Source organism: Myxine glutinosa, chromosome 12, assembly GCF_964187855.1.
Source record: "Myxine glutinosa chromosome 12, kmMyxGlut1.1, whole genome shotgun sequence".
NCBI classification, from domain to species: Eukaryota; Metazoa; Chordata; class Myxini; order Myxiniformes; family Myxinidae; genus Myxine; species Myxine glutinosa.
Window position 1 is genome coordinate 2,138,219 of NC_136272.1, and position 22,125 is coordinate 2,160,343.

Sequence of the window (22,125 nt, forward strand, 5' to 3'; positions counted from 1 at the left end):
TGGTTATAATGGTAAGATTACGGCTGTATACGCATGATGTTGAAGAGCAGGGCTCTTGCTTGAGACGGACGAAGTGACGGGCAAGACACAAACTCGTCCGAGAAGATGTTTATTGTAAAAACCAACTCGGGAACTCTCAAAAGCCCGTTTATCGGGCTGCATCTATCTATAATTCCAGCAATCTCTGTGTGTGTGTGTGTGTGTGTGTGTGTCTGTGTGTGTGTGTGTTTGTCTGTGACCGCTGTTTCTCGACAACCACGGGTCCGATATACTTGAAACTTGCCAGGTATATTGCTGGGGACCCGAGGATGTGCCTTTTCAAGGTTTTAAATTAATCGCAGAAGTAGTTACCGAGCTATGTCCAAAAAACGATTCAACCAATCAGAGAGCAGCGAGCTATCACGTGTGCCGAACGTGGCGAACAGACTCTGCCTCGGATGGCACATTTGAGAGCGTATTCATTTATTTCCCGTCGGCAAACTATGTTGGCGCTATGTTGGCGTTAAACGATGTTTTAAAACTAATTAAAACTAATTTGCGATTCTTTCGCTTTCCTGCGATATGCGACCTTCCGGAGCTCCTGTGAGAGCGTGCGCCATTACGGATAGTACGGGTACGGGCATGCCATATGTTGGCGTTAAACTATGTTTTAAAACTAATTAAAACCATTTCATGTAAATAGAGGGGGGCGGATTTTCACTGTACTCGCAAGCCGTTCGCCGTTCGCTTTGGCGTTGCGAATGGACCAAACATTTCATGGACCAAACCATTTCATGTAAAGCGTTCGCCGTTCGCTTTGGCGTTGCGAATGGACCAAAACATTTCATGAACCAAACCATTTCATGTAAATAGAGGGGGGGGGGGGGTATAATTTTAGATATATATATAGTACGGGCATGCCCTAGTCTATCTATAATTCCAGTAATCTCTGTGTGTGTGTGTGTGTGTGTGTGTGTCTGTGTGTGTGTTTGTTTGTTTGTCTGTGACCGCTGTTTCTCGACAACCACGGGTCCGATATACTTGCAACTTGCCAGGTATATTGCTGGGGACCCGAGGATGTGCCTTTTCAAGGTTTGAAATTAATCGGACAAGTAGTTACCGAGCTATGTCCAAAAAACGATTCAACCAATCAGAGAGCAGCGAGCTATCACGTGTGCCGAACGTGGCGAACAGACTCTGCCTCGGACGGCACATTTGAGAGCGTATTCATTTATTTCACGTTGGAAAACTATGTTGCCGTTAAACTATGTTTTAAAACTAATTAAAACTAATTTGCGATTCATCGTAACTGCGATTTGCGACCTTCCGGACAGTGAAGACTTCACTTCCGGCAGCCAATCACAGAACGCGTTGTTGCGAGCCGAGCCGAGCGCGTGCGCCATTACGGTTCGTAATTCGATTTCTTCCGGAGAAAATAATAATTTCTCGATTTCTTATGCGCATTATTTCTCCCAGAGCGAAGGGCGGAAGCGAAGAGCGTTGTTTTTTTTGTTTACGGGCGTACGGGCGTACGGGCGGGGTAGAGCGTACGGGTAGCGTTTTTTTTTTTTTTGGCAAGGAACGGGCACCCACGTACGGGCATGCCCTAGTCTATCTATAATTCCAGTAATCTCTGTGTGTCTGTGTGTCTGTGTGTTTGTTTGTTTGTCTGTGACCGCTGTTTCTCGACAACCACGGGTCCGATATACTTGAAACTTGCCAGGTATATTGCTGGGGACCTGAGGATGTGCCTTTTCAAGGTTTCATATTAATCGGAGAAGTAGTTACCGAGCTATGTCCAAAAAACGATTCAACCAATCAGAGAGCAGCGAGCTATCACGTGTGCCGAACGTGGCGAACAGACTCTGCCTCGGACGGCACATTTGAGAGCGTATTCATTTATTTCACGTTGGCAAACTATGTTGGCGCTATGTTGGCGTTAAACTATGTTTTAAAACTAATTAAAACAAATTTGCGATTCATCGTAACTGCGATATGCGACCTTCCGGACAGTCAAATGAGGACGTCACTTCCGGACTTACGGATAGTCATAGTGACGACGTACTGATGCTGAACGTGGCGAGCAGACGCTGCCTCGGACGGCACATTTGAGAGCGTATTCATTTATTTGACGTTGCAATCTGTGTTGATTGTTGTAAGGTACGATCGATTGTAGTACACGTTTATAATAACTCTGCCGATACAGGCCCGATTAACTGCAGCGCCATCCGAGCTGCGGCGTCGGGACGATACATTCATTGTACGGTCACATCACGCACTTACGGGCACGCCCATGGGCCCATGGGCACGCCCATGCATGCATGGGCGAAGACATTTTTTTTTTTTTTTTTTGGCAAGGAACGGGCACCCACGTACGGGCACGTCCTAGTATATATCAAAACCAGAAAGCACAACCGAAACCGAAAGCCACGCCTCTCAGGCGAGGCGCGCTTTGGTGGTCACGTGACCGACAGGTGCAAAGGATTATAACCGCACGCGCGGCACGCTTTGGTGGTCACGTGACCGGCCACCCCGGCCCCGTGGTTTGCCCGCCGGTTACGTCACTGGCTGGAGCAAGGAGATTCTGTTGCTGGTCTCGCTTGGGGGACCCAAGGGTCGCTACACACGCCCCCCCAGAATGGACTTGATCCAGGAAGGTCAACCTGAGGGGGGTCCGGATGACCCGACCGAAACGACCCCTGGCCAGTCGCGGGGGGGGGGGGGGTCCGGTGTGGTGGCGGGCGGTCGGACGGGGGGTGCAGTGGACGGGGGGCGGCCGCGCCGCGGTGGGAGAGCCAGCCGTGGCAGCTGGCCGACGTCCATGTGGGCCGGCTTGAGGCGGTCCAGCGAAATCCGGTCCACCCGGCCGCCGATGTTGACGATGAAGGACTTGTTGTCCCGTCGTAGGACCCGGAAGGGTCCGTCGTATGGTGGCCGGAGCGGCCCCCGGTGAGCGTCGTGGCACACGAAGGTGTACTCTGCCGTGCGGAGTGCTGGGGGGACGTAGGATTGGGGGTCGCCACGGGACGTGGGCACCGGGGCGAAACGTCGGGCAGCCTCCTGGAAGTCCGTGCGCTGGCGCGCAGTGGACCAGGGGCTGGTGGCGTCGGGATTGAACTCGCCCGGTACGCGGAGAGCCTGGCCGTACACCAGCTCGGCGGTGGACGCCTGGAGGTCCTCTTTGGGAGCCGTGCGGAGGCCCAAAAGGACCCACGGGAGCTGGTCGGCCCATCCGTCGTCCTGGAGGCTGGCCATGAGTGCGGCCTTCATGGAGCGGTGGAACCGCTCGCACAACCCGTTGGCCTGGGGGTGGTAGGCCGTGGTGCGGTGCAGGGTAACGCCAAATGTGCGGGTGACCGCGCCCCATACTTAGCTCTTTCACGAGCCTCGATTCAGTATACAAAAAAAAAAAAAAAAAAAAAATAGTTCGGACGTGAACTGTGGGCCGCGGTCTGACGAGATGTCCGCTGGTGTGCCGAAACGCGCGACCCAGGTGGCGATGAACGCCCGGGCCACGTCGGTGGTGGTGGTGGAGGCGAGGGGCACAGCCTCCGGCCACCTGGTGGTCCTGTCCACCATGGTAAGCAGGTGGGTGAACCCCTGCGATGGGGGGAAGGGGACCCACCAGGTCCACGTGGACGTGGTCGAACCGTCGCTCGGGCACGGTGAAGGGAGCAGGCGGAGCCTGGGTATGACGGTGGACCTTGGCCCGCTGGCAGGGTGTGCAGGCGTTGGCCCAGTCACGGACGTCCCGTCGCAGCCCATGCCAGACGAAACGCGCCGCCACCAGCCTCTGGGACGCCTTCCGGCCCGGGTGAGAGAGGCCGTGGAGCGAAGTAAAAATGCGACGCCGCCAGGTGACCGGCACAACGGGGCGAGGTCGGCCTTGGGAGATGTCGCACAGCAGGACCGTGTCCGCGAAGGGGACGTCAGCCAAGCGGAGGCCCGTGTCCGCCACCCGGAGCGCCTGCACCGTGCCGTCGGTGGCCTGGTCCGTTGCCATTAGGGCGAAATCGATGCCGAGGTGGACGGCGTTGGCGCCGGCTCGAGAAAGGCAGTCGGCCACGGCGTTGTCCTTCCCGGCGACATGCCGGATGTCCGTGGTGTACTCCGACACGGCGGAGAGGTGGCGCTGCTGGCGGGCCGACCACGGCTCCGTGACCTTGGCCATGGCGAAAACCAACGGCTTGTGGTCGACAAAAGCCGTGAACGGGCGGCCCTCCAGGAGGTGGCGAAAATGGCGGACGGCCAGGTACAGCCCGAGGAGCTCGCGGTCGAAGGTGCTGTACTTCAACTCGTTGGGCAGGAGTTGCCGGCTGAAGAACGCGAGCGGCTGCCAGGCCCCGTTTACCCATTGTTCATGGACCGCGCCCACGGCATAGTCGGAGGCGTCCGTGGTGAGGGCGATGGGAGCCTGGGGTACCGGGTGGGCCAGCAGCGTGGCGTTGGCGAGGGCCCGTTTTGCGCCGGTAAAAGCAGCGTCCATGTCCGTGGACCAGACAACGTCACGTTTCGCCAGCTGGCCGCGGAGGGCGGCGTACAAGGGCCGCATGAGTTGCGCCGTTCGGGGCATGAAGCGGTGATAAAAGTTCACCATCCCGAGGAACTCCTGCAGCGCCTTGACGGAGCGGGGGCGCGGGAAAACGGCGATGGCCTCGACTTTGGCCGGTGGAACACGGCGCCGGTCCGGGTGATGCGGTGACCCAAAAAGTCGATCCTCGCCGCACCAAAGTGACATTTGGCTGGGTTGACGATCAATCCGTGTTCGCTGAGGCGGCCGAACAGCGTCCGGAGGTGGAGGAGGTGCTCGGCTCTGGACGAGCTGGCGACGAGGATGTCGTCCAGGTAGGTGTAGAGGAACGGCAAGTCGTGCAGCACGCCGTCCATCAGGCGCTGGAACGCCTGTGCCACGTTTTTGAGGCCGAAGGGCATCTGGAGGAATTCAAAGAGGCCGAAAGGTGTAATAACGGCCGTCTTCGGGATGTCGGCCGGGCGGACGGGCACCTGGTGGTACCCCCGAATCAGGTCCACTTTTGAAAAAATGGTCCGCCCCGCCAAACGGGCGGAAAAATCCTGGATGTGCGGGACGGGGTACCTGTCGGGGGTAGTGGCGTCGTTAAGGCGGCGGTAGTCGCCGCATGGCCGCCATCCGCCCCCCGGCTTCGGGACGATGTGCAGCGGCGAGGCCCAAGCGCTGTCGGAGCGCCGCACGACGCCGAGGCGCTCCAGCGCGGCGAACTCGGCCTTGGCGACGGCGAGTTTGGCGGGATCGAGACGGCGAGCCCGGGCGTACACCGGCGAGCCCGTAGTGGGGATGTGATGCTCGATGCCGTGACGCACCGTGATGGCCGAAAACGTCGGTCGCGTGAGGGCCGGGAACTCCGCGAGGAGACGTGCGAAGTCGTCTGCCAATGGGAGGACGCAGGAAAACTCGGTGGGCGCGGAACGGCTCAAGGCGCATGCCAGGGAGCTGAAAGTTTCGGCGTTGACGAGACACCGGCGTTTCACGTCGACCAGCAGCCCGTGGGCGCACAGAAAATCGGCCCCGAGCAAAGCCATGGGGACGTCCGCCGTCACGAACTCCCAGTGAAAGAGCTGGCTGCCGAAGCGGAGGGCGACGGTGCGTGGCCCGAAGGTGCGGATGGCGGAGCCGTTGGCCGCGATTAAGGAGGGGCCGCAAACGGCGGCCCGCCTGTCCTCCGCCGAAGCGGGAATGACGCTCAGCTGGGCGCCGGTGTCGCAGAGGAAGCGCCGCCCCGACGCTTGGTCCGCGGTGAATAGCAGGTTTCCGGAGCGGCCGGCGTTCATTGCTGGTAGGGAACGCCGGCCCGCCCGTTTCCCGACTTGCCGAACGTGCACGGGGGTCGACATGATCGGGCCTGCCGCCCGAACCTGGCGTGGAAATAACACCAGGCCGGGTCCGGCGGGGTTTCCGGTCGACGCGTCGGGACCGGGCGACGCGGCGTCGCCGCTGGCAGTCGCGCCGGCCCGGCGGCCTCCGGGAAGGAAACTGCGTCGCGGGCGCCGGGCGGGTGGGCGGGAGGGCTCCCGGCCGCCACCCCGACGAGCTGGCTCGCCGCTCCGGCGAGCAGGCTTGCCGAATCGATCTTGTCGGCCTCCTTGGCGAGGTCGCGGGGGTTCACGATGGTCGTGCCTGCCAGGGCGACCCGTACCTGGGCCGGGAGCTGGCGAAGAAAAGGCTCCCGAAACAGGAAATCCGAGGGGTGCTCGCCGAGCAACGCGAGCATGTAGTCCATGCGTTCGGACGGGCGCGTATCGCCGAGCTCAGGAAGGTCGAGCAGGCGTCGTGCGCGCTCAGCCGGGGAGAGGGCGAAAGCGCCCAGAAGAAGTGCCTTGATGGCGTCGTACTTTCCGTCAGCGGGCGGGTTCTGGAGGAAGCTCAGGCAGCGGGCGGCGGTCGCGGAGCCAAGCGCGGCGACCACGTAATGGTATCGCGTGGCGTCCTCCGTTATGCTACGCAGGGCGAACTGGGAGTCCGCCTGCGCGAAGCAGACGGCGGCATGTGCTTCCCAGAAGGTGGGCAATTTGAGGGACACTGCGGTGTCCATCACGTGTCGTAAATTCGGGGTAACCAGTGAAGAGTAGGGCTCTTGCTTGAGACGGACGAAGTGACGGGCAAGACACAAACTCGTCCGAGAAGATGTTTATTGTAAAAACCAACTCGGGAACTCTCAAAAGCCCGTTTATCGGGCTGCATATATATCAAAACCAGAAAGCACAACCGAAACCGAAAGCCACGCCTCTCAGGCGAGGCGCGCTTTGGTGGTCACGTGACCGACAGGTGCAAAGGATTATAACCGCACGCGCGGCACGCTTTGGTGGTCACGTGACCGGCCACCCCGGCGCCGTGGTTTGCCCGCCGGTTACGTCACCGGCTGGAGCAAGGAGATTCTGTTGCTGGTCTCGCTTGGGGGACCCAAGGGTCGCTACAATGTATTATAATCCGGTGGTTATAATGGTAAGATTACGGCTGTATACTCATGATGTATTATAATGTGGTGGTTATAATGGTACGATTACGGCTGTATACTCATGTTGGATTATAATCTGGTCCCAAGTCCAAGCATATTGATGCTGGATGAATCCTCACTCAATCTCTCATAAATATGGAGCAAAGAACTCGAGAGCGTCGACACTTTTGCATTCTAACAATCTTTGACAGCATCAGTTTCTCCACTTCCTGTCGGTACTTTGTTTCCAAAATCATGGGCATGCCAACATGGCCGCCGTAGCACTTCTGCTGGCCTCACTTCCCGTGCGTCATTGTGCATCCAGTTTTATTTTGAGACCTCCGTGTCCACTCGCAGTCACGGAGGTATATATAGATTTATAACTCCGTGCTCCCAGTCAGAAATATACGGTACACACACACTGTACATACATGTTGGTTCATTATGCTCCATCTTATTCTTCAACAGTCGTCGACACCGACACGTCGCTGTGCAGTGTTTATGAGGCGATTTTATTACATTTGACATACTTTTGAGGTTGCTTTGTTTTGTATTATTTTAACAACAACAACAACAATAACAACGGTACATGTTAACATGTCATAGTTCATTGGAAGCATTATTTACGATGAGCGCATCAGAATATAACATCGAAGACGTATGAGGAACCCAAATGCGGCTGTTTTAAATCCGTGGAAACAAAAACATCCGTCGTGATGACGATGATGATGATGGTGGTTCCGTGCGGCCTAGTCGAATGGACGAGCTCCAATGTCGGCGTCGTGTCCGCATTCTGTTTCGGCCTCTAGGTTTCGCATTGTAGAGGGTACACGTCGAGGGTGACGTCACATTGTCCCATGGCTCGGCATTCTGCGGACGACGACGAGGAGCACGGACAAGGAGACGTCGTCGGGGACGCGGAGGCGGACGGACGGATCGTTCAGGTCGGATGGAAACCCGGGTCCCCGGTCGTGGGATCCTCGGGACACGTGACTAACACGTACCCCGACGTGCAGGTAAGCCTCCCGTCGGTGTTGGCGTCCGCAGGCGTCATCAGATTACCTGTTCTGGTCGAGTCCCCCGACGTCGGCACGGACATGGTGGCGGAGCATGGCGGCAAGGTGGGGACCATGGACGAGTCCGAGAGCGAGCAGCAGCAGCAGCAGGTGTACGTGGTGTTGAGTATCGTGGACGAGTGGGGCTCACCGGTGGATTTGGAGGAGCCATTGTTGACCGAGGGACACACGGACACCTGTAGTCGACGTTGCGACGACTCGTACTCGACACGGGACGAGCGTCGCGAGGGTCTCGGACAAGCAGCCCAGGTCTCGGAATATGGAGTCGAGAAAGAATGTCCGACAGCGCCTTACCTGGCGAAGGTGAGCACCGTCTGCTCGTCCTGTTGGAAGGACGTCGGCGCCGATGAGGGTCTCGGGCGGCAGGTGGTCTCGCCCGACGCAGGTGTGCCCGACCGTGACTCCCTGGTCCCGCTGGTCACGGACGCACCTGGCGACGCCCGCACCTCGGTGCTCCATGACGAAGGTGCACCTCACGCTGACCTGTTTACCGTTTCCGATGACGCTTGCATCTTCGTGGACCTGGATGGGATGGGGAAAGCCGGCGATGCTCGTTTACCTGGAAACGTGTCCAAACGCAAGGTGGACGATCGTTGTGAAAGGGCTCGTTCCGAGGGCAGCACACCTTTTCCAGGAGTTCCTGGAGTGCACCTGCAAAAGCCACTTTGTGAAGCCTCCGTGTCCATGTCCATGTCCGACGGTATCCCTATAGGTAGCATGATCATCTCACCTAATGGAGAATGTCTCATCAGTCTTCCAGAGGGTCTCACCGTCGGACCCGGTCGTGAGACCACGGAGGTCACCACAGGTGTTAAACCCTCCGAAAGCACCGGGTCACCTCCACCTGTACAAGGTGTCACGTCCGTCAGACACGCGAAAACCATCGGCAACGGAAAAGCCTTTCAATGCCCCTACACCTGGTGCACCTGGTCCTTCAGCACCGGTTACAAGCTGCGCAGGCACGTTGTGGCACACGAAAAACAACGACCTTTTGTGTGTGACCTTGCTGGTTGTGGCAAGCGCTTCTCCACCGTGTACAACCTGCGGGCGCACACCAAAGCACACCTTGTGGTAATTGCTCAATGCTCCATTCCGGTGATCGGAAGCTCACGTTGCAGATTTGTACATAAATGTCGTGAAGGTAGAAACCGTTCGTTATGTTAGACGCACCATTATTTAGGGTGCTTAGCAGGTACGCACGCTCACCTGTAAGTCGCCTCCACGGCGGTTTGAATCCCGACCCAGCTATAAACTCGTCCAGGTGCTGCACAGGTAGGTCATGAATCATTGCGTGTGCCGTCCTTCGGATGGACGTTAAAGACCCCAAGGTGTCTTTCACGAAGAGTAGGCGAGTCATCGCCGGCACCTTGACCAAATTCCTGCCCTCAGTTACAGGGGGCACTGCATCAGTGGCACAGCCGCACGCTGTCAGTGATACCACCCTGCGGCCTTGTGCTGCATTCAAACGAAGAAGAAGAAGAATAGTGCACTACTGTATTAGCAAATCAACATTGTAGATTCATGAAGAAGAAGATTGCCCTACTGTATTAGCAAATCAACATTGTAGAATTATGAAGAAGAAGATTGCACTACTATATTAGCAAATCAACATTGTAGATTCATGAAGAAGAAGAAGAGATTGCACTACTGTATTAGCAAATCAACATAGTAGATTCATGAAGAAGAAGAAGAAGATTGCACTACTGCATTAGCAAATCAACATTGTAGAACCATGAAGAAGAAGATTGCACTACTGTATTAGCAAATCAACATTGTAGACCCATGAAGAAGAAGAAGATTGCACTACTGTATTAGCAAATCAACATTGTAGAACCATGAAGAAGAAGATTGCACTACTGTATTAGCAAATCAACATTGTAGAATCATGAAGAAGAAGATTGCACTACTGTATTAGCAAATCAACATTGTAGCACCATGAAGAAGAAGATTGCACTACTGTATTAGCAAATCAACATTGTAGAATCATGAAGAAGAAGATTGCACTACTGTATTAGCAAATCAACATTGGAGAACCATGAAGAAGAAGCTGCACTACTGTATCAGCAAATCAACATTGTAGAATCATGAAGAAGAAGATTGCACTACTGCATTAGCAAATCAACATTGTAGAATCATGAAGAAGAAGATTGCACTACTGCATTAGCAAATCAACATTGTAGAATCATGAAGAAGAAGATTGCACTACTGTATTAGCAAATCAACATTGTAGAATCATGAAGAAGAAGATTGCACAACTGCATTAGCAAATCAACATTGTAGAATCATGAAGAAGAAGATTGCACTACTGTATTAGCAAATCAACATTGTAGAACCATGAAGAAGAAGATTGCACTACTGCATTAGCAAATCAACATTGTAGAATCATGAAGAAGAAGATTGCACTACTGTATTAGCAAATCAACATTGTAGAACCATGAAGAAGAAGATTGCACTACTGCATTAGCAAATCAACATTGTAGAATCATGAAGAAGAAGATTGCACTACTGCATTAGCAAATCAACATTGTAGAACCATGAAGAAGAAGATTGCACTACTGCATTAGCAAATCAACATTTTGGAATCATGAAGAAGAAGATTGCACTACTGTATTAGCAAATCAACATTGTAGAATCATGAAGAAGAAGATTGCACAACTGCATTAGCAAATCAACATTGTAGAATCATGAAGAAGAAGATTGCACTACTGTATTAGCAAATCAACATTGTAGAACCATGAAGAAGAAGATTGCACTACTGCATTAGCAAATCAACATTGTAGAATCATGAAGAAGAAGATTGCACTACTGTATTAGCAAATCAACATTGTAGAATCATGAAGAAGAAGATTGCACTACTGTATTAGCAAATCAACATTGTAGAATCATGAAGAAGAAGATTGCACTACTGTATTAGCAAATCAACATTTTGGAATCATGAAGAAGAAGATTGCACTACTGTATTAGCAAATCAACATTTTGGAATCATGAAGAAGAAGATTGCACTACTGTATTAGCAAAGCAACATTGTAGAATCATGAAGAAGAAGATTGCACTACTGCATTAGCAAATCAACATTGTAGAATCATGAAGAAGAAGATTGCACAACTGCATTAGCAAATCAACATTGTAGAATCATGAAGAAGAAGATTGCACTACTGTATTAGCAAATCAACATTGTAGAACCATGAAGAAGAAGATTGCACTACTGCATTAGCAAATCAACATTGTAGAATCATGAAGAAGAAGATTGCACTACTGTATTAGCAAATCAACATTGTAGAATCATGAAGAAGAAGATTGCACTACTGTATTAGCAAATCAACATTGTAGGATCATGAAGAAGAAGATTGCACTACTGTATTAGCAAATCAACATTGTAGAATCATGAAGAAGAAGATTGCACTACTGTATTAGCAAATCAACATTGTAGAATCATGAAGAAGAAGATTGCACTACTGCATTAGCAAATCAACATTGTAGAATCATGAAGAAGAAGAAGATTGCACTACTGTATTAGCAAATCAACATTTTGGAATAATGAAGAAGAAGATTGCACTACTGTATTAGCAAATCAACATTGTAGATTAACGAAGAAGAAGATTGTACCCCGGTAAGGTTATAGGCTAGGTGGCGAGGCCGGTCTGGGCCCATTTTGCAATAATAAGTTCTATGTTTAGCCGGATGTCGGAATAAGTTGTATCTGTGTCCTCGCCATGAGGGGGCGGGGCATGCTAGTTAGTACAGGGATTATGGGTAAAATTCCCTCATGTGTCGTTCCCTCTGTGAGCAATCCAGTGTCCCTTATGGCAATACATCCTATAGACACTTAGATAGGTCCATTAGTGGACACATTAAATAATTCCCCGCCACCACAATGACTTTGGAAGAGCAACAGGCAGCAGCCACGTAGTACGCCACCATGGGTGACAAACATCGTGCCAGGCAAGCTATAGCCATGCCCAGAGAACGTGTGGTTGGCTTGGATAAGGAGCTGGCCAATGATTGGTGAAAGGAAGCTGAAGGAAGCGGCGCACTGATTGGCCACCGACCGTTGACACCTTGGCCAATCAGTGCGGAAGGCGCGAACACTCGGCCAATCAGGGCGGAAGGCGCCAAACCACTACCTAGAAGCAGGTCGTTGATTTGAGGAGAAGGGCCGGTGACGTCAGAAGGTGGGAAAGACCACAAAGAAGGGAGGGACTGATTGGTAACGCGGGAGAATTGACGTCAGACCACAGGGGACAAAACGTCTTGCTCGTGGGCATTCTCGGTTCGGTCGACGTCTTCCCTTGTTCTCCTTTTTTTTTCTTTTTTTTTGTATACAAGATCGGGGCTCATGAAAGAGCCAACATTAATCACACAGAAAAACAAACCGACAGATAAAACATATAACATGGGGAGCGGTAGACAAGATGGGGAGAGAGGGGGAAGGACACAAACACAACATTTGAGAGCAGGGACATCGAGAGATCGGTGGGAGGGAGAGGGCTTTGGGGGGCTGTGTGGGGGAGGCATGGGAAGGGGGGGTGGGTGGGAGAGGTATAAAACATGGACACTGCAAGGACTTCCAGGAATGAAGTTGGAATTTCAAACAAAGTGGCTCTGGGGTGAATTAGCGGGGGTAGAAAAGATCTAGGTTTTGGATGGGGGAAGAGAAGAGATGGTGGTGAACAGCTGTTTTAAAGACCTGGAGGGAGGAGTGGGATTGAAGGGAGTGTGGGAGTTTGTTCCAGAGGCGGGAGAAAAGAGGAATGAAAGAGTGAAGGTGAGCAGAGAGCCTAGATTTCGGCAGTTTAACCATCAGAGGGTTGCTGGCAGATCTTGTGCGATCTGTAGAAATATTTGGGTGACAAAGCACAGAGAGAGCTGGGGGAGCAAGGCCGGAGAGGAGTCGGTAGAAGACAGAAAGACCACCTATCTGCCTGCTGTGAGTGAGTGAAAGGCCCTCGGAGATAGCTTCATTGCAGGAGATTCCAATGATTCTGAAAGCTTTGGTTTCAACAGCGTGAAGCCGAGCTAGGTGTGAGGCAGGAGCACCGGCACATAGGGGAGAACAGTATTCCATTGAGCTGCGGATGAAAGCCTTGTATGTGGTGAGGAGCTCAGGTGTGCCAAGGTGTGCCAAGCTCAGGTGTTCTTCCCTGCGTTCTTCCCTGTGTTCTTCCCTGGGTTCTTCCCTGGTTGTTCGGTCGGAGTCTTCCCTGGGTTCTTCGTGGTGCTCTTGGTTTTGGTGCTTGGAGCGGTGCTTGGAGCGAGTCTTGGTGCTACGAGCAGACGGGACCGCACGTGCGACCGACGCCACGGCGAGCGAGGCGTGCCGCTGCGTGGGTGGCTCGGGGCCTAGCAGGGCGTGAACGAGGCGGACGGAGGCCTGCTTCGCGCGAACGACGTCTTTTCGAAGCTGTCCATGCGCTCATGCTTTCGAGATGATAAGTAATTTTTCACAATTGTGTTTTTGTCGAAACTGCATCTATCTTTCGGTGTGTGTACCTATAGTGTGTCTTTCGTAAGATTCTCGGTGTTAATTTTTCATACATGTATACAAAATCGTTTTCCCTTTGTCTGTATTCGGGTCTGTATGGGAGTGCTCCAATTAGGAATCATAGTTTTATCGTGCATTATTTTGTGACTGGCATTTTCTTTAATAAATCGGGTATTTTTTTACATTTTAATTCCGTGTCGGTTTGACTTGATTTATTGCAGGGTCGAGGACGTCGGGTGGACTCGTGAAGGTAAGCGCTTACGGCGTCTCCCCCACTTGCTCCCCACGCGTATAACGATGGTCCGCCATTGAATTGAACGCCTCGGAGTTAAAGCTTATTTGGTCATCTGGGTCACCCTGCTGTGTTCACCAGTGGGTAGTCACGCGACAATATATATATATATATATTGTTACGGTCCGCGGTTAAGGATGTTGTTTGCCGAGCGGAGGCACCGCGGCCGAACAGTTTCCCCGATTCACCCGATCCCCCGAACGTTGGCCAGATCGCGCCACAGATATTCAATTTGGAAACCTCTAAAGCGACCGAATGTAAAGAGGAAGAAGAAGACATACAGAAGAGTAACGGGATTTATTATTTACACACACAAGCAAAAGGAGCAGTCAAAGTTATTTACAGGGAACATGGAAAAAGCAGGTGACACAGTGAAAATTACTAGCTTATCTAAACAGGCTTAACTTATACCCTTGACAGAGCAAACAGAGACGGACTCACACGAATGGGGAATGGAGGCAGGAACGATTGGCTGGACCGGGAGGAAGGTTCAGCTCGGACCACAAGCTGGAAGGCTTTGCAGGGCGCACAGCAAACCCGGCCTCGTCAGGCTGGGAGCGAGCAGGGTGACGTCGTGCACTTCTCTCAAGGCTTCCCCGCGCTTCTCTCGCGCACTTGTGTTAAAGGCTTCCTTCTCGCTTCTCTTCCCTCCTTGTGCACTTCTCTCTGAAGCTCGTCTCTTTGCAGAACTCAGAACTCATCTCCTTGGGGAGCGTCCCGCGGCGGGTTATATAGGCCCCGCCCCTCAACCTTCGCGAACCTCCTCGATCGCTCTTCCTCCGCCCTCTCAAACCAAACCCCTCGTGCTTGGTTGGTTGTTCGGGGCTGGCTCACTCCTCCCCTCTATGACAAGGTGGAGACACGCCCTTCTTCTCCGAGCCTACCTCGTGGCGAATGGAGTCGCGGAGGGAACAGTTGGCAATCGTGGTTTTTTGGGGAATGGGAATGAAAGGGGATCTATCTATTTCACTTGGTGCAATGGAGTGTCATTTTAATGGAAGACAAAGCCTTAACCTCATACACAGAATAAGGAAATAAACTTCTGAACAAGGGTATTATAGTGTCCTTCAATGTATGCTTTATGGAATTAACTACCGGAACGCCCTTTGACCTTTATACAACAGACTGGAGCAAGGAGGGCTCAGAATATAGCAATAATTCATAACAATTTACAATACAATACAATACAATCAAAAAAATACAATCCTCATATCCACAACACTGCACCCTCCTCCTCTTAGACACGACCCGGGCCTATAACTTTAATTTAGTGTGACACGTAGGTGTAGTTCCCTCTACTTTTAACCTGACCCTGAGTGCGACAGTTTTAAAACATAAATAAATATGTCCCGCTGCTCCATTGCACCCTACCTAACAGACTCACGCCCACAGCTAACCGAATTGCGGAATGGTCTTCAAACTATACATTGATGCTGGGGAGCATTATTTACAATTGACGCTACTTTTATTTACAAAACGCAACCCAGGACCTGTGATTGTTCTTTCTGGGGGGGGAGACAGTCTGCTCTGCATCAACGCACCATGAAAGCACCCAAAACGCACCAACACACCCTCAAGCACCAATCGGTGCACAGTCATCACTGTTCATCAATAAAAATAAATCGACAACCCCTAACCCTGCAGGTGGTCTCTTGCTCTTCGGCTCCCTCTGCTGGCTATTGCTATCTTGTTGTTGTCATCTTCTTTGCTGGCGGCCTATTTGCAATAAAACTTGCCCAAACGTGTCCATTTTTGTTTTATTTATGGCCCACAGGGGGCCGACTAGTGTGGTTCACCTGTGGGGCATCGGTGCCCTGTGATCAAGGTCCGCCAGCAAGATTTCGGGCCTTCATGGCCGGTTCCAGCAGAGGGGCCATGCCCCAACCCATGGGGTCCATCAGTGGTGCTCAGCCACAGACATGTGGTCCATAATGTGGTGCATCGATGCAGACAGCTGGTTCTGGGGGTTCCGGGCGCACAATGGCGGACTCACGCACGCTCCCCTCGGCGCCCAGTGGCGCTCAGGTCCTCATGTGGGAGACAAAAGGGGGGACAGACAGATGAGCGAGGGGTAAGGTCACAAGGGTACACATCAAACAAGGCAATGCAAGGCGAAATGCGTACGGAGAGCAAAGTGAGAAAAGCTCGTCCCTACCGTACGTCACCCCCCCCCTTGTCACCCACACTACCCTTGCCCTTACCCCATATGTACAAAATCTACACCTTTACAAATCCGTCGCTATCGTCACGTCTTCCCCATATTTCCCCTATACCAAATTCGTCTCCACAATCCCTCGCCAAAATTTGCCCTCACCCAATTCATCATCAATCCTCATAAGGAGGAAGAGATGGAACATCAAGCACAATGTCACACCCATGTCATGATGCGTCTCACATTCCAAACATTTGCATCAATAAAATAACAAAAACCACCTGGCATGGTGTGGAGGTACGTCATCTCAGGTGAGTGGATGCAGATGGTGCGAGGAGATTTTCATCCTAACTACTTTCTAAATGACATTAACACACTTTACACTACCCGGGGTCTTTCCCTGCCAAACCATTGGCCATCTTACTCTATGCGGTTTTAAGAACCAAATTCCCATTGACCAACTGTGGTGCTTCTCAATTTGGGGTCTCACTCCCCCGATTCATCTCCCGGTGCCCTTGCACAATTTCCGGGCTGGGTCCTGCAGCTCTCCCAGCAGGTCTACCCACCTGCACACCTCCACCACTGTAGTTGCCACCCGAGCTTACCTGCTCCTCACCCTAACCTATCTAATTGGGGAAGGCCCCTCCTGGCTCTGTCACCCCTCGGTGCCCTCTGGCAATGGGCTACCCGGGTCCGTCCTCCGGATCCTCGGGCCCCATCCACAACAACTCTACCGGCTCCCAGAGCCCACCTGCGGCCTCACCTGGCCGACATCCTCACAGTGGTGGAGTGCCCAAACCAACTACACACACTAACAGGCTACACGCCCAGCCATTTCCACAACACTAATGCACCCATCCAAAGACCATTCTTTCACTCGCACCACAGATGCCAATATCCAACCACAATTTACCTATACCCTCTACCTAACACTTACACTACCCTCCCCGGGTATTCGTGATGGGGGTCCACCCTTCCCCCATTCACACCTTCGCACCATCCACTCCACTCCATAGTTTCCACCATACTCACTCCACGACCATCCATTCCAATACTCCATATATTCCACACTCCATGTATTCCACACTCCATGTATTTCACACAACCATTCTCCATACACCTGTTGTTGCACACCTGTGCAATTACACCTGGTGCCACCTGCACCCTCCTTCCTTCCTGGACCATTTAGTCAGCACAACTCACATCACTATCACCATCACTCAAACACTGCTCCATCCACCTGTCCAGTTGCACACCTGTGCAATCACACCTGTTTCTCACACACTTTTCACAATACGCTTCTGAATACACCTCCAACACTCACACAGCATCATCTAATCTACCTGTTGCCCTGCTAACTTAGTGCTCCCCGTTTTCCCTTTAAACTAAGCACAAACCACGTCATTATCATCCACACTAATCTACCTGCGTCCCCACTACAGGTATCATTGTCACTAACTAACCTTAACGTTACCTAAGGTCATCTTCTAGGTCCCTACACATTATCTAAACCCTCCCTCGGTGAGCTTACACTGCCATAAACCCCATAAGACTAGTGCTCCTTTGCCCCCTATGTGAGGGATGGTGGATTGGCCATCCCATCACATGGGGCATCTCTTACTATAAATTTTGCTCGTCCAATTTCCACAAATCAAAAATTTTCCAATTACTGCCAATCCTCTCTCTGCCAATCCTTTGCCAATCATCAAATTTTGTTTTTCTCTAATTTTGGGGCCAAAACACTATCCTCGTCATCACAGTCTACTTACTAGTGCCTCTCGGTGCGCCAATTCACTTCCAAAGCTCGGCTTCGTAAAGCCGAGCAAGGAATGCGTGTTGTTTGGTGCCGGCGGCTGGATGCGTCCGACACTCGGTGAAGGGAAGGAGGTTTACTCGGGCCGAGATCCCACGCACCACCTCGGCACGGAGCCATCCAATGGCCCGATCTCGACCTGCCGGAACGCCTCAACAAAAAGGGGTCGCCATGACGACCCTTCCTATTGGGCTGCCCGCTCCGCCTAGTGGAGCACGGACGCGGCCGTTCAAAGCGAGGCCCAGCGTGGATCGCGTACGGCGGTTCTTTCGAAACCGCCGTGGTTCGGATCCCCGCTGGTCCTCGCGGCACGCGAAGCTGCCCGACGCGCACCGAGGGCCTGATTCGGCTATACGTCACTCTAACCGCTAACCCGGTTACCGTCGATGCCTCACCTGCATGCTTACACCCCGCAGCCCGTTCCTTGCTCATACATCCAGCTGTTCCCATGCTCCTCGTCATTGCACCTTCTCTTACACACCCAGGTACACTCATTCCGCTCACAGACGTGGTCACACACCTGACCACCGAACACCTTTGCACACACTCGTCGTTCGCACACCTCACCAACACACCTTTTCGCGCCCCCTCCTCGGTCACCTCCTCTGTGACAACCACAGGTGTGCCCTCACTCGCACACCCAACCACGTGCCTCACTACCAATTCCAGTGTGCATTCCCACACACGCTCTACCATTCCAGGTGTGCTTCCTTCCATTCCAGGTGTACATCCTCTCTCACCTGTCACAACCAACTCACGCTCCGTGTCACTCTTACTACTCTCACCTCCACTCTCGGTCGCGCATTCACCCTTACTCTCGACAGCGCACTCTCTCTTTCCTCATGCACCTGTCCGTTACACACCTTTCTCGTGCACACTCTTGCGCACACTCTCCCGTTACACCCTCTGTAACACTCACCACAGGCGTGCATTCTCCCTCACTCTTGACAGCACACTCTTTCCCCATGCACCCGTCCGTTACACACCTTTCTCGCGCATCCTCTTGCGCACACTCTCCCGTTACTTCCTCCGTAACACTCCTCACTACGCGCTTCCATGTGCTCCCTCGCACACGCGCTACGACCGACTCACTCTCGACAGCACACTCACTCCTCGGCGCGCACTTTTTCCTCACACACCCCAGAGTCGGACATTCTCGCACACCTCTTTCGCACACCGTACCTGTCGCACACTTCACCAACGGCCTCTCACGAACACCCGGATCCAAATCAACCCCCAAGCCGACTGAAGCTTTCCTCACATCATATACATTTCCACGTATATCGCCACTCACCTTGGCACCTCGTCTCCCCACCTCCTTCGCCACCTGCAAACTCTTTATTTGGTTAGTGAGCATATCATCACGATTCGAGCACAGACCTTGTACCAATTCCATTACCTCCTCGTTTATCTCCTTTTTAGTTTCCCTTCGTCTCTTCTTAATTTCACTCACCCCTTCTTCCACCTCCTCTAATTTTTCCTTTACCTCCTTCATCTCCCGGTGCGCCCCCTCTATCTCTTCCTCTAACGCCACTTTCACCGTTTCTATGTGCGTCCTTACCTCTCGGTCCTTCGTCTCCATTACTTCTGTCACCTCTTCCAACTTCTTCGTCAACCCCTCATGTACCATCTGACATTCCTTCTGTGTCGCTATTAATTCATTTTTAATGTCTTTTTGTGTCGCTTTTAACCCCCCGATTATTGCAGTGTTCTGTTCCACTTGGTCCACGAGTTCCTTTTGTCCCACTGTCAGCTGTTTCCCCTCGTCAGACCCTCTATTCCCCCCTGTAACCTAGCCGTATTATTCCTCACCTCTTTCTCCATACGCTTTTCACCTCGCTTTACCTCCTCGCGTACCCCCGAGACCTCCTCACTTACACCTCGTCGTATCTCCTCCTTCATCTCCTCCCTCTCTTTTGTAGATGCCACCCTCATCTGTCCCAATTCATCCCTCTGAGCATCCAATTTGGTTTCTACCCCGATTTTCACCTCCTCTATCTGCTCTCCCATTTGTTTAATTTCTCGGGCGGATTGCTCCCCTATTTCCCGCAATTTGCCTTCCATTCTATCTTCTAGCCCCCTTAACCCATTTTTCACCCCTTCTATCTGATTCTCCTGGGCAGCCATTCTATTTTCCACCCCCGTTAACCCATGTTTCACCCCTTCTATCCCATTGTCTAACCCCTCAAATTTCTTGTCTAACCCCTTAAAATTATTGTCTAACTCCTCAAATTTCTTGTCTAACCCCTTAAAATTATTGTCTAACTCCTCAAATTTCTTGTCTAACCCCTCACCGGTACCCCTCGCTTCATCCCTCATTGCCCCCATTTGGCCCTCCAATCGCTCACTCATTTCTCCCATACTGTTTTTCAAACCTCCAATTTGGTCTCCCAATTGCTCACTATTCTTGTCCATAAGGGCTTTCATTTGCATCATAAAAAGGTTCAAATCCACCGGTGGCGCTGCTACGGTCGCTGGCGCGGTCGCCGTAGCCATGTGCGAGGCGCCATTTTGCGCGCCCGTAACCTCGTGCGCAAGAGCGCCATTTTGCGCGCCTGAAACCTCCTCAACCACATTGCCAATGTTCGCCTCCTCTCTTTCATCCACATACATTTCCCCATGGTCCTGGGTCGATTCTACCCCGTCTATCTCTCCCACCGGCATCCCGTCGCCTTGACCAGCCATGGCGCGATTTCAAAATTCGGGTTTTGTAAAACAAAACAAATTTCGGCCGCTCCAAATTTTGACCAAATTTTTTCTAGATGTTTTCAAAATTTGGTTCGGGCCTCGTATCTCACTCCCAGACACCAATTGTTACGGTCCGCGGTTAAGGATGTTGTTTGCCGAGCGGAGGCACCGCGGCCGAACAGTTTCCCCGATTCACCCGATCCCCCGAACGTTGGCCAGATCGTGCCACAGATATTCAATTTGGAAACCTCTAAAGCGACCGAATGTAAAGAGGAAGAAGAAGACGTACAGAAGAGTAACGGGATTTATTATTTACACACACAAGCAAAAGGAGCAGTCAAAGTTATTTACAGGGAACATGTAAATGCAGGTGACACAGTGAAAATTACCAGCTTATCTAAACAGGCTTAACTTATACCCTTGACAGAACAAACAGAGACGGACTCACACGAATGGGGAATGGAGGCAGGAACGATTGGCTGGACCGGGAGGAAGGTTCAGCTCGGACCACAAGCTGGAAGGCTTTGCAGGGCGCACAGCAAACCCGGCCTCGTCAGGCTGGGAGCGAGCAGGGTGACGTCGTGCACTTCTCTCAAGGCTTCCCCGCGCTTCTCTCGCGCACTTGTGTTAAAGGCTTCCTTCTCGCTTCTCTTCCCTCCTTGCGCACTTCTCTCTGAAGCTCGTCTCTTTGCAGAACTCAGAACTCATCTCCTTGGGGAGCGTCCCGCGGCGGGTTATATAGGCCCCGCCCCTCAACCTTCGCGAACCTCCTCGATCGATCTTCCTCCGCCCTCTCAAACCAAACCCCTCGTGCTTGGTTGGTTGTTCGGGGCTGGCTCACTCCTCCCTTCTTTTCCGAGCCTACCTCGTGGCGAATGGAGTCGTGGAGGGAACAGTTGGCAATTGCGGTTTTTTGGGGAATGGGAATGAAAGGGGATCTATCTATTTCACTTGGTGCAATGGAGTGTCATTTTAATGGAAGACAAAGCCTTAACCTCATACACAGAATAAGGAAATAAACTACTGAACAAGGGTATTATAGTGTCCTTCAATGTATGCTTTATGGAATTAACTACCGGAACGCCCTTTGACCTTTATACAACAGACTGGAGCAAGGAGGGCTCAGAATAAAGCAATAATTCATAACAATTTACAATACAATACAATACAATCAAAAAAATACAATCCTCATATCCGCAACAATATATATATATATATATATATATATATATATATATATATATATATATATATATATATATATATATATATATATATACAGTGGAACCTTGACTTACGAGTGCCCCAACTTACGAGTTTTTCGAGATACGAGCCGTCGCTCGGGCGGTTTATTGCTTTGAGATGCGAGCCGAGATCTGAGTTACGAGCTTTCGCCACCCGGTCACGTGGTTATCTTGCCGTGCACGTACAGTATCTCTGTCGTATAGCGCTGCATTTTTGTTTTCGCATGTTGGTTATTTTGAGTTTATGCCGCCAGGTGGGTTCCGGTCACGTGGTTATCTTGCCATGCACGTACAGTATCTCTGTCGTATAGCGCTGCATTTTTGTTTTCGCATGTTGGTTATTTTGAGTTTACGCCGCCAGGTGGGTTCCGGTCACGTGGTTATCTTGCCGTGCACGTACAGTATCTCTGTCGTATAGCGCTGCATTT

At 51.9% G+C, this 22,125-nt stretch overlaps 1 protein-coding gene across 3 annotated transcripts in view; it reads left to right on the top strand.

Moving 5' to 3' along the window:
* The first annotated feature begins 7,537 nt into the window (after positions 1-7,537).
* The window catches only part of LOC137438269 (uncharacterized), an 84,239-nt gene continuing 69,651 nt past the window's right edge, over positions 7,538-22,125 (top strand). For all 3 annotated transcript variants that reach the window (XM_068133389.2, XM_068133390.2, XM_078766394.1), the window contains exon 1: positions 7,538-9,097. In XM_068133389.2, coding sequence (XP_067989490.2) covers positions 7,808-9,097 — 1,290 coding nt within the window. In that variant the 5' untranslated portion in view covers positions 7,538-7,807. The remainder of the gene's footprint in view (positions 9,098-22,125) is intronic.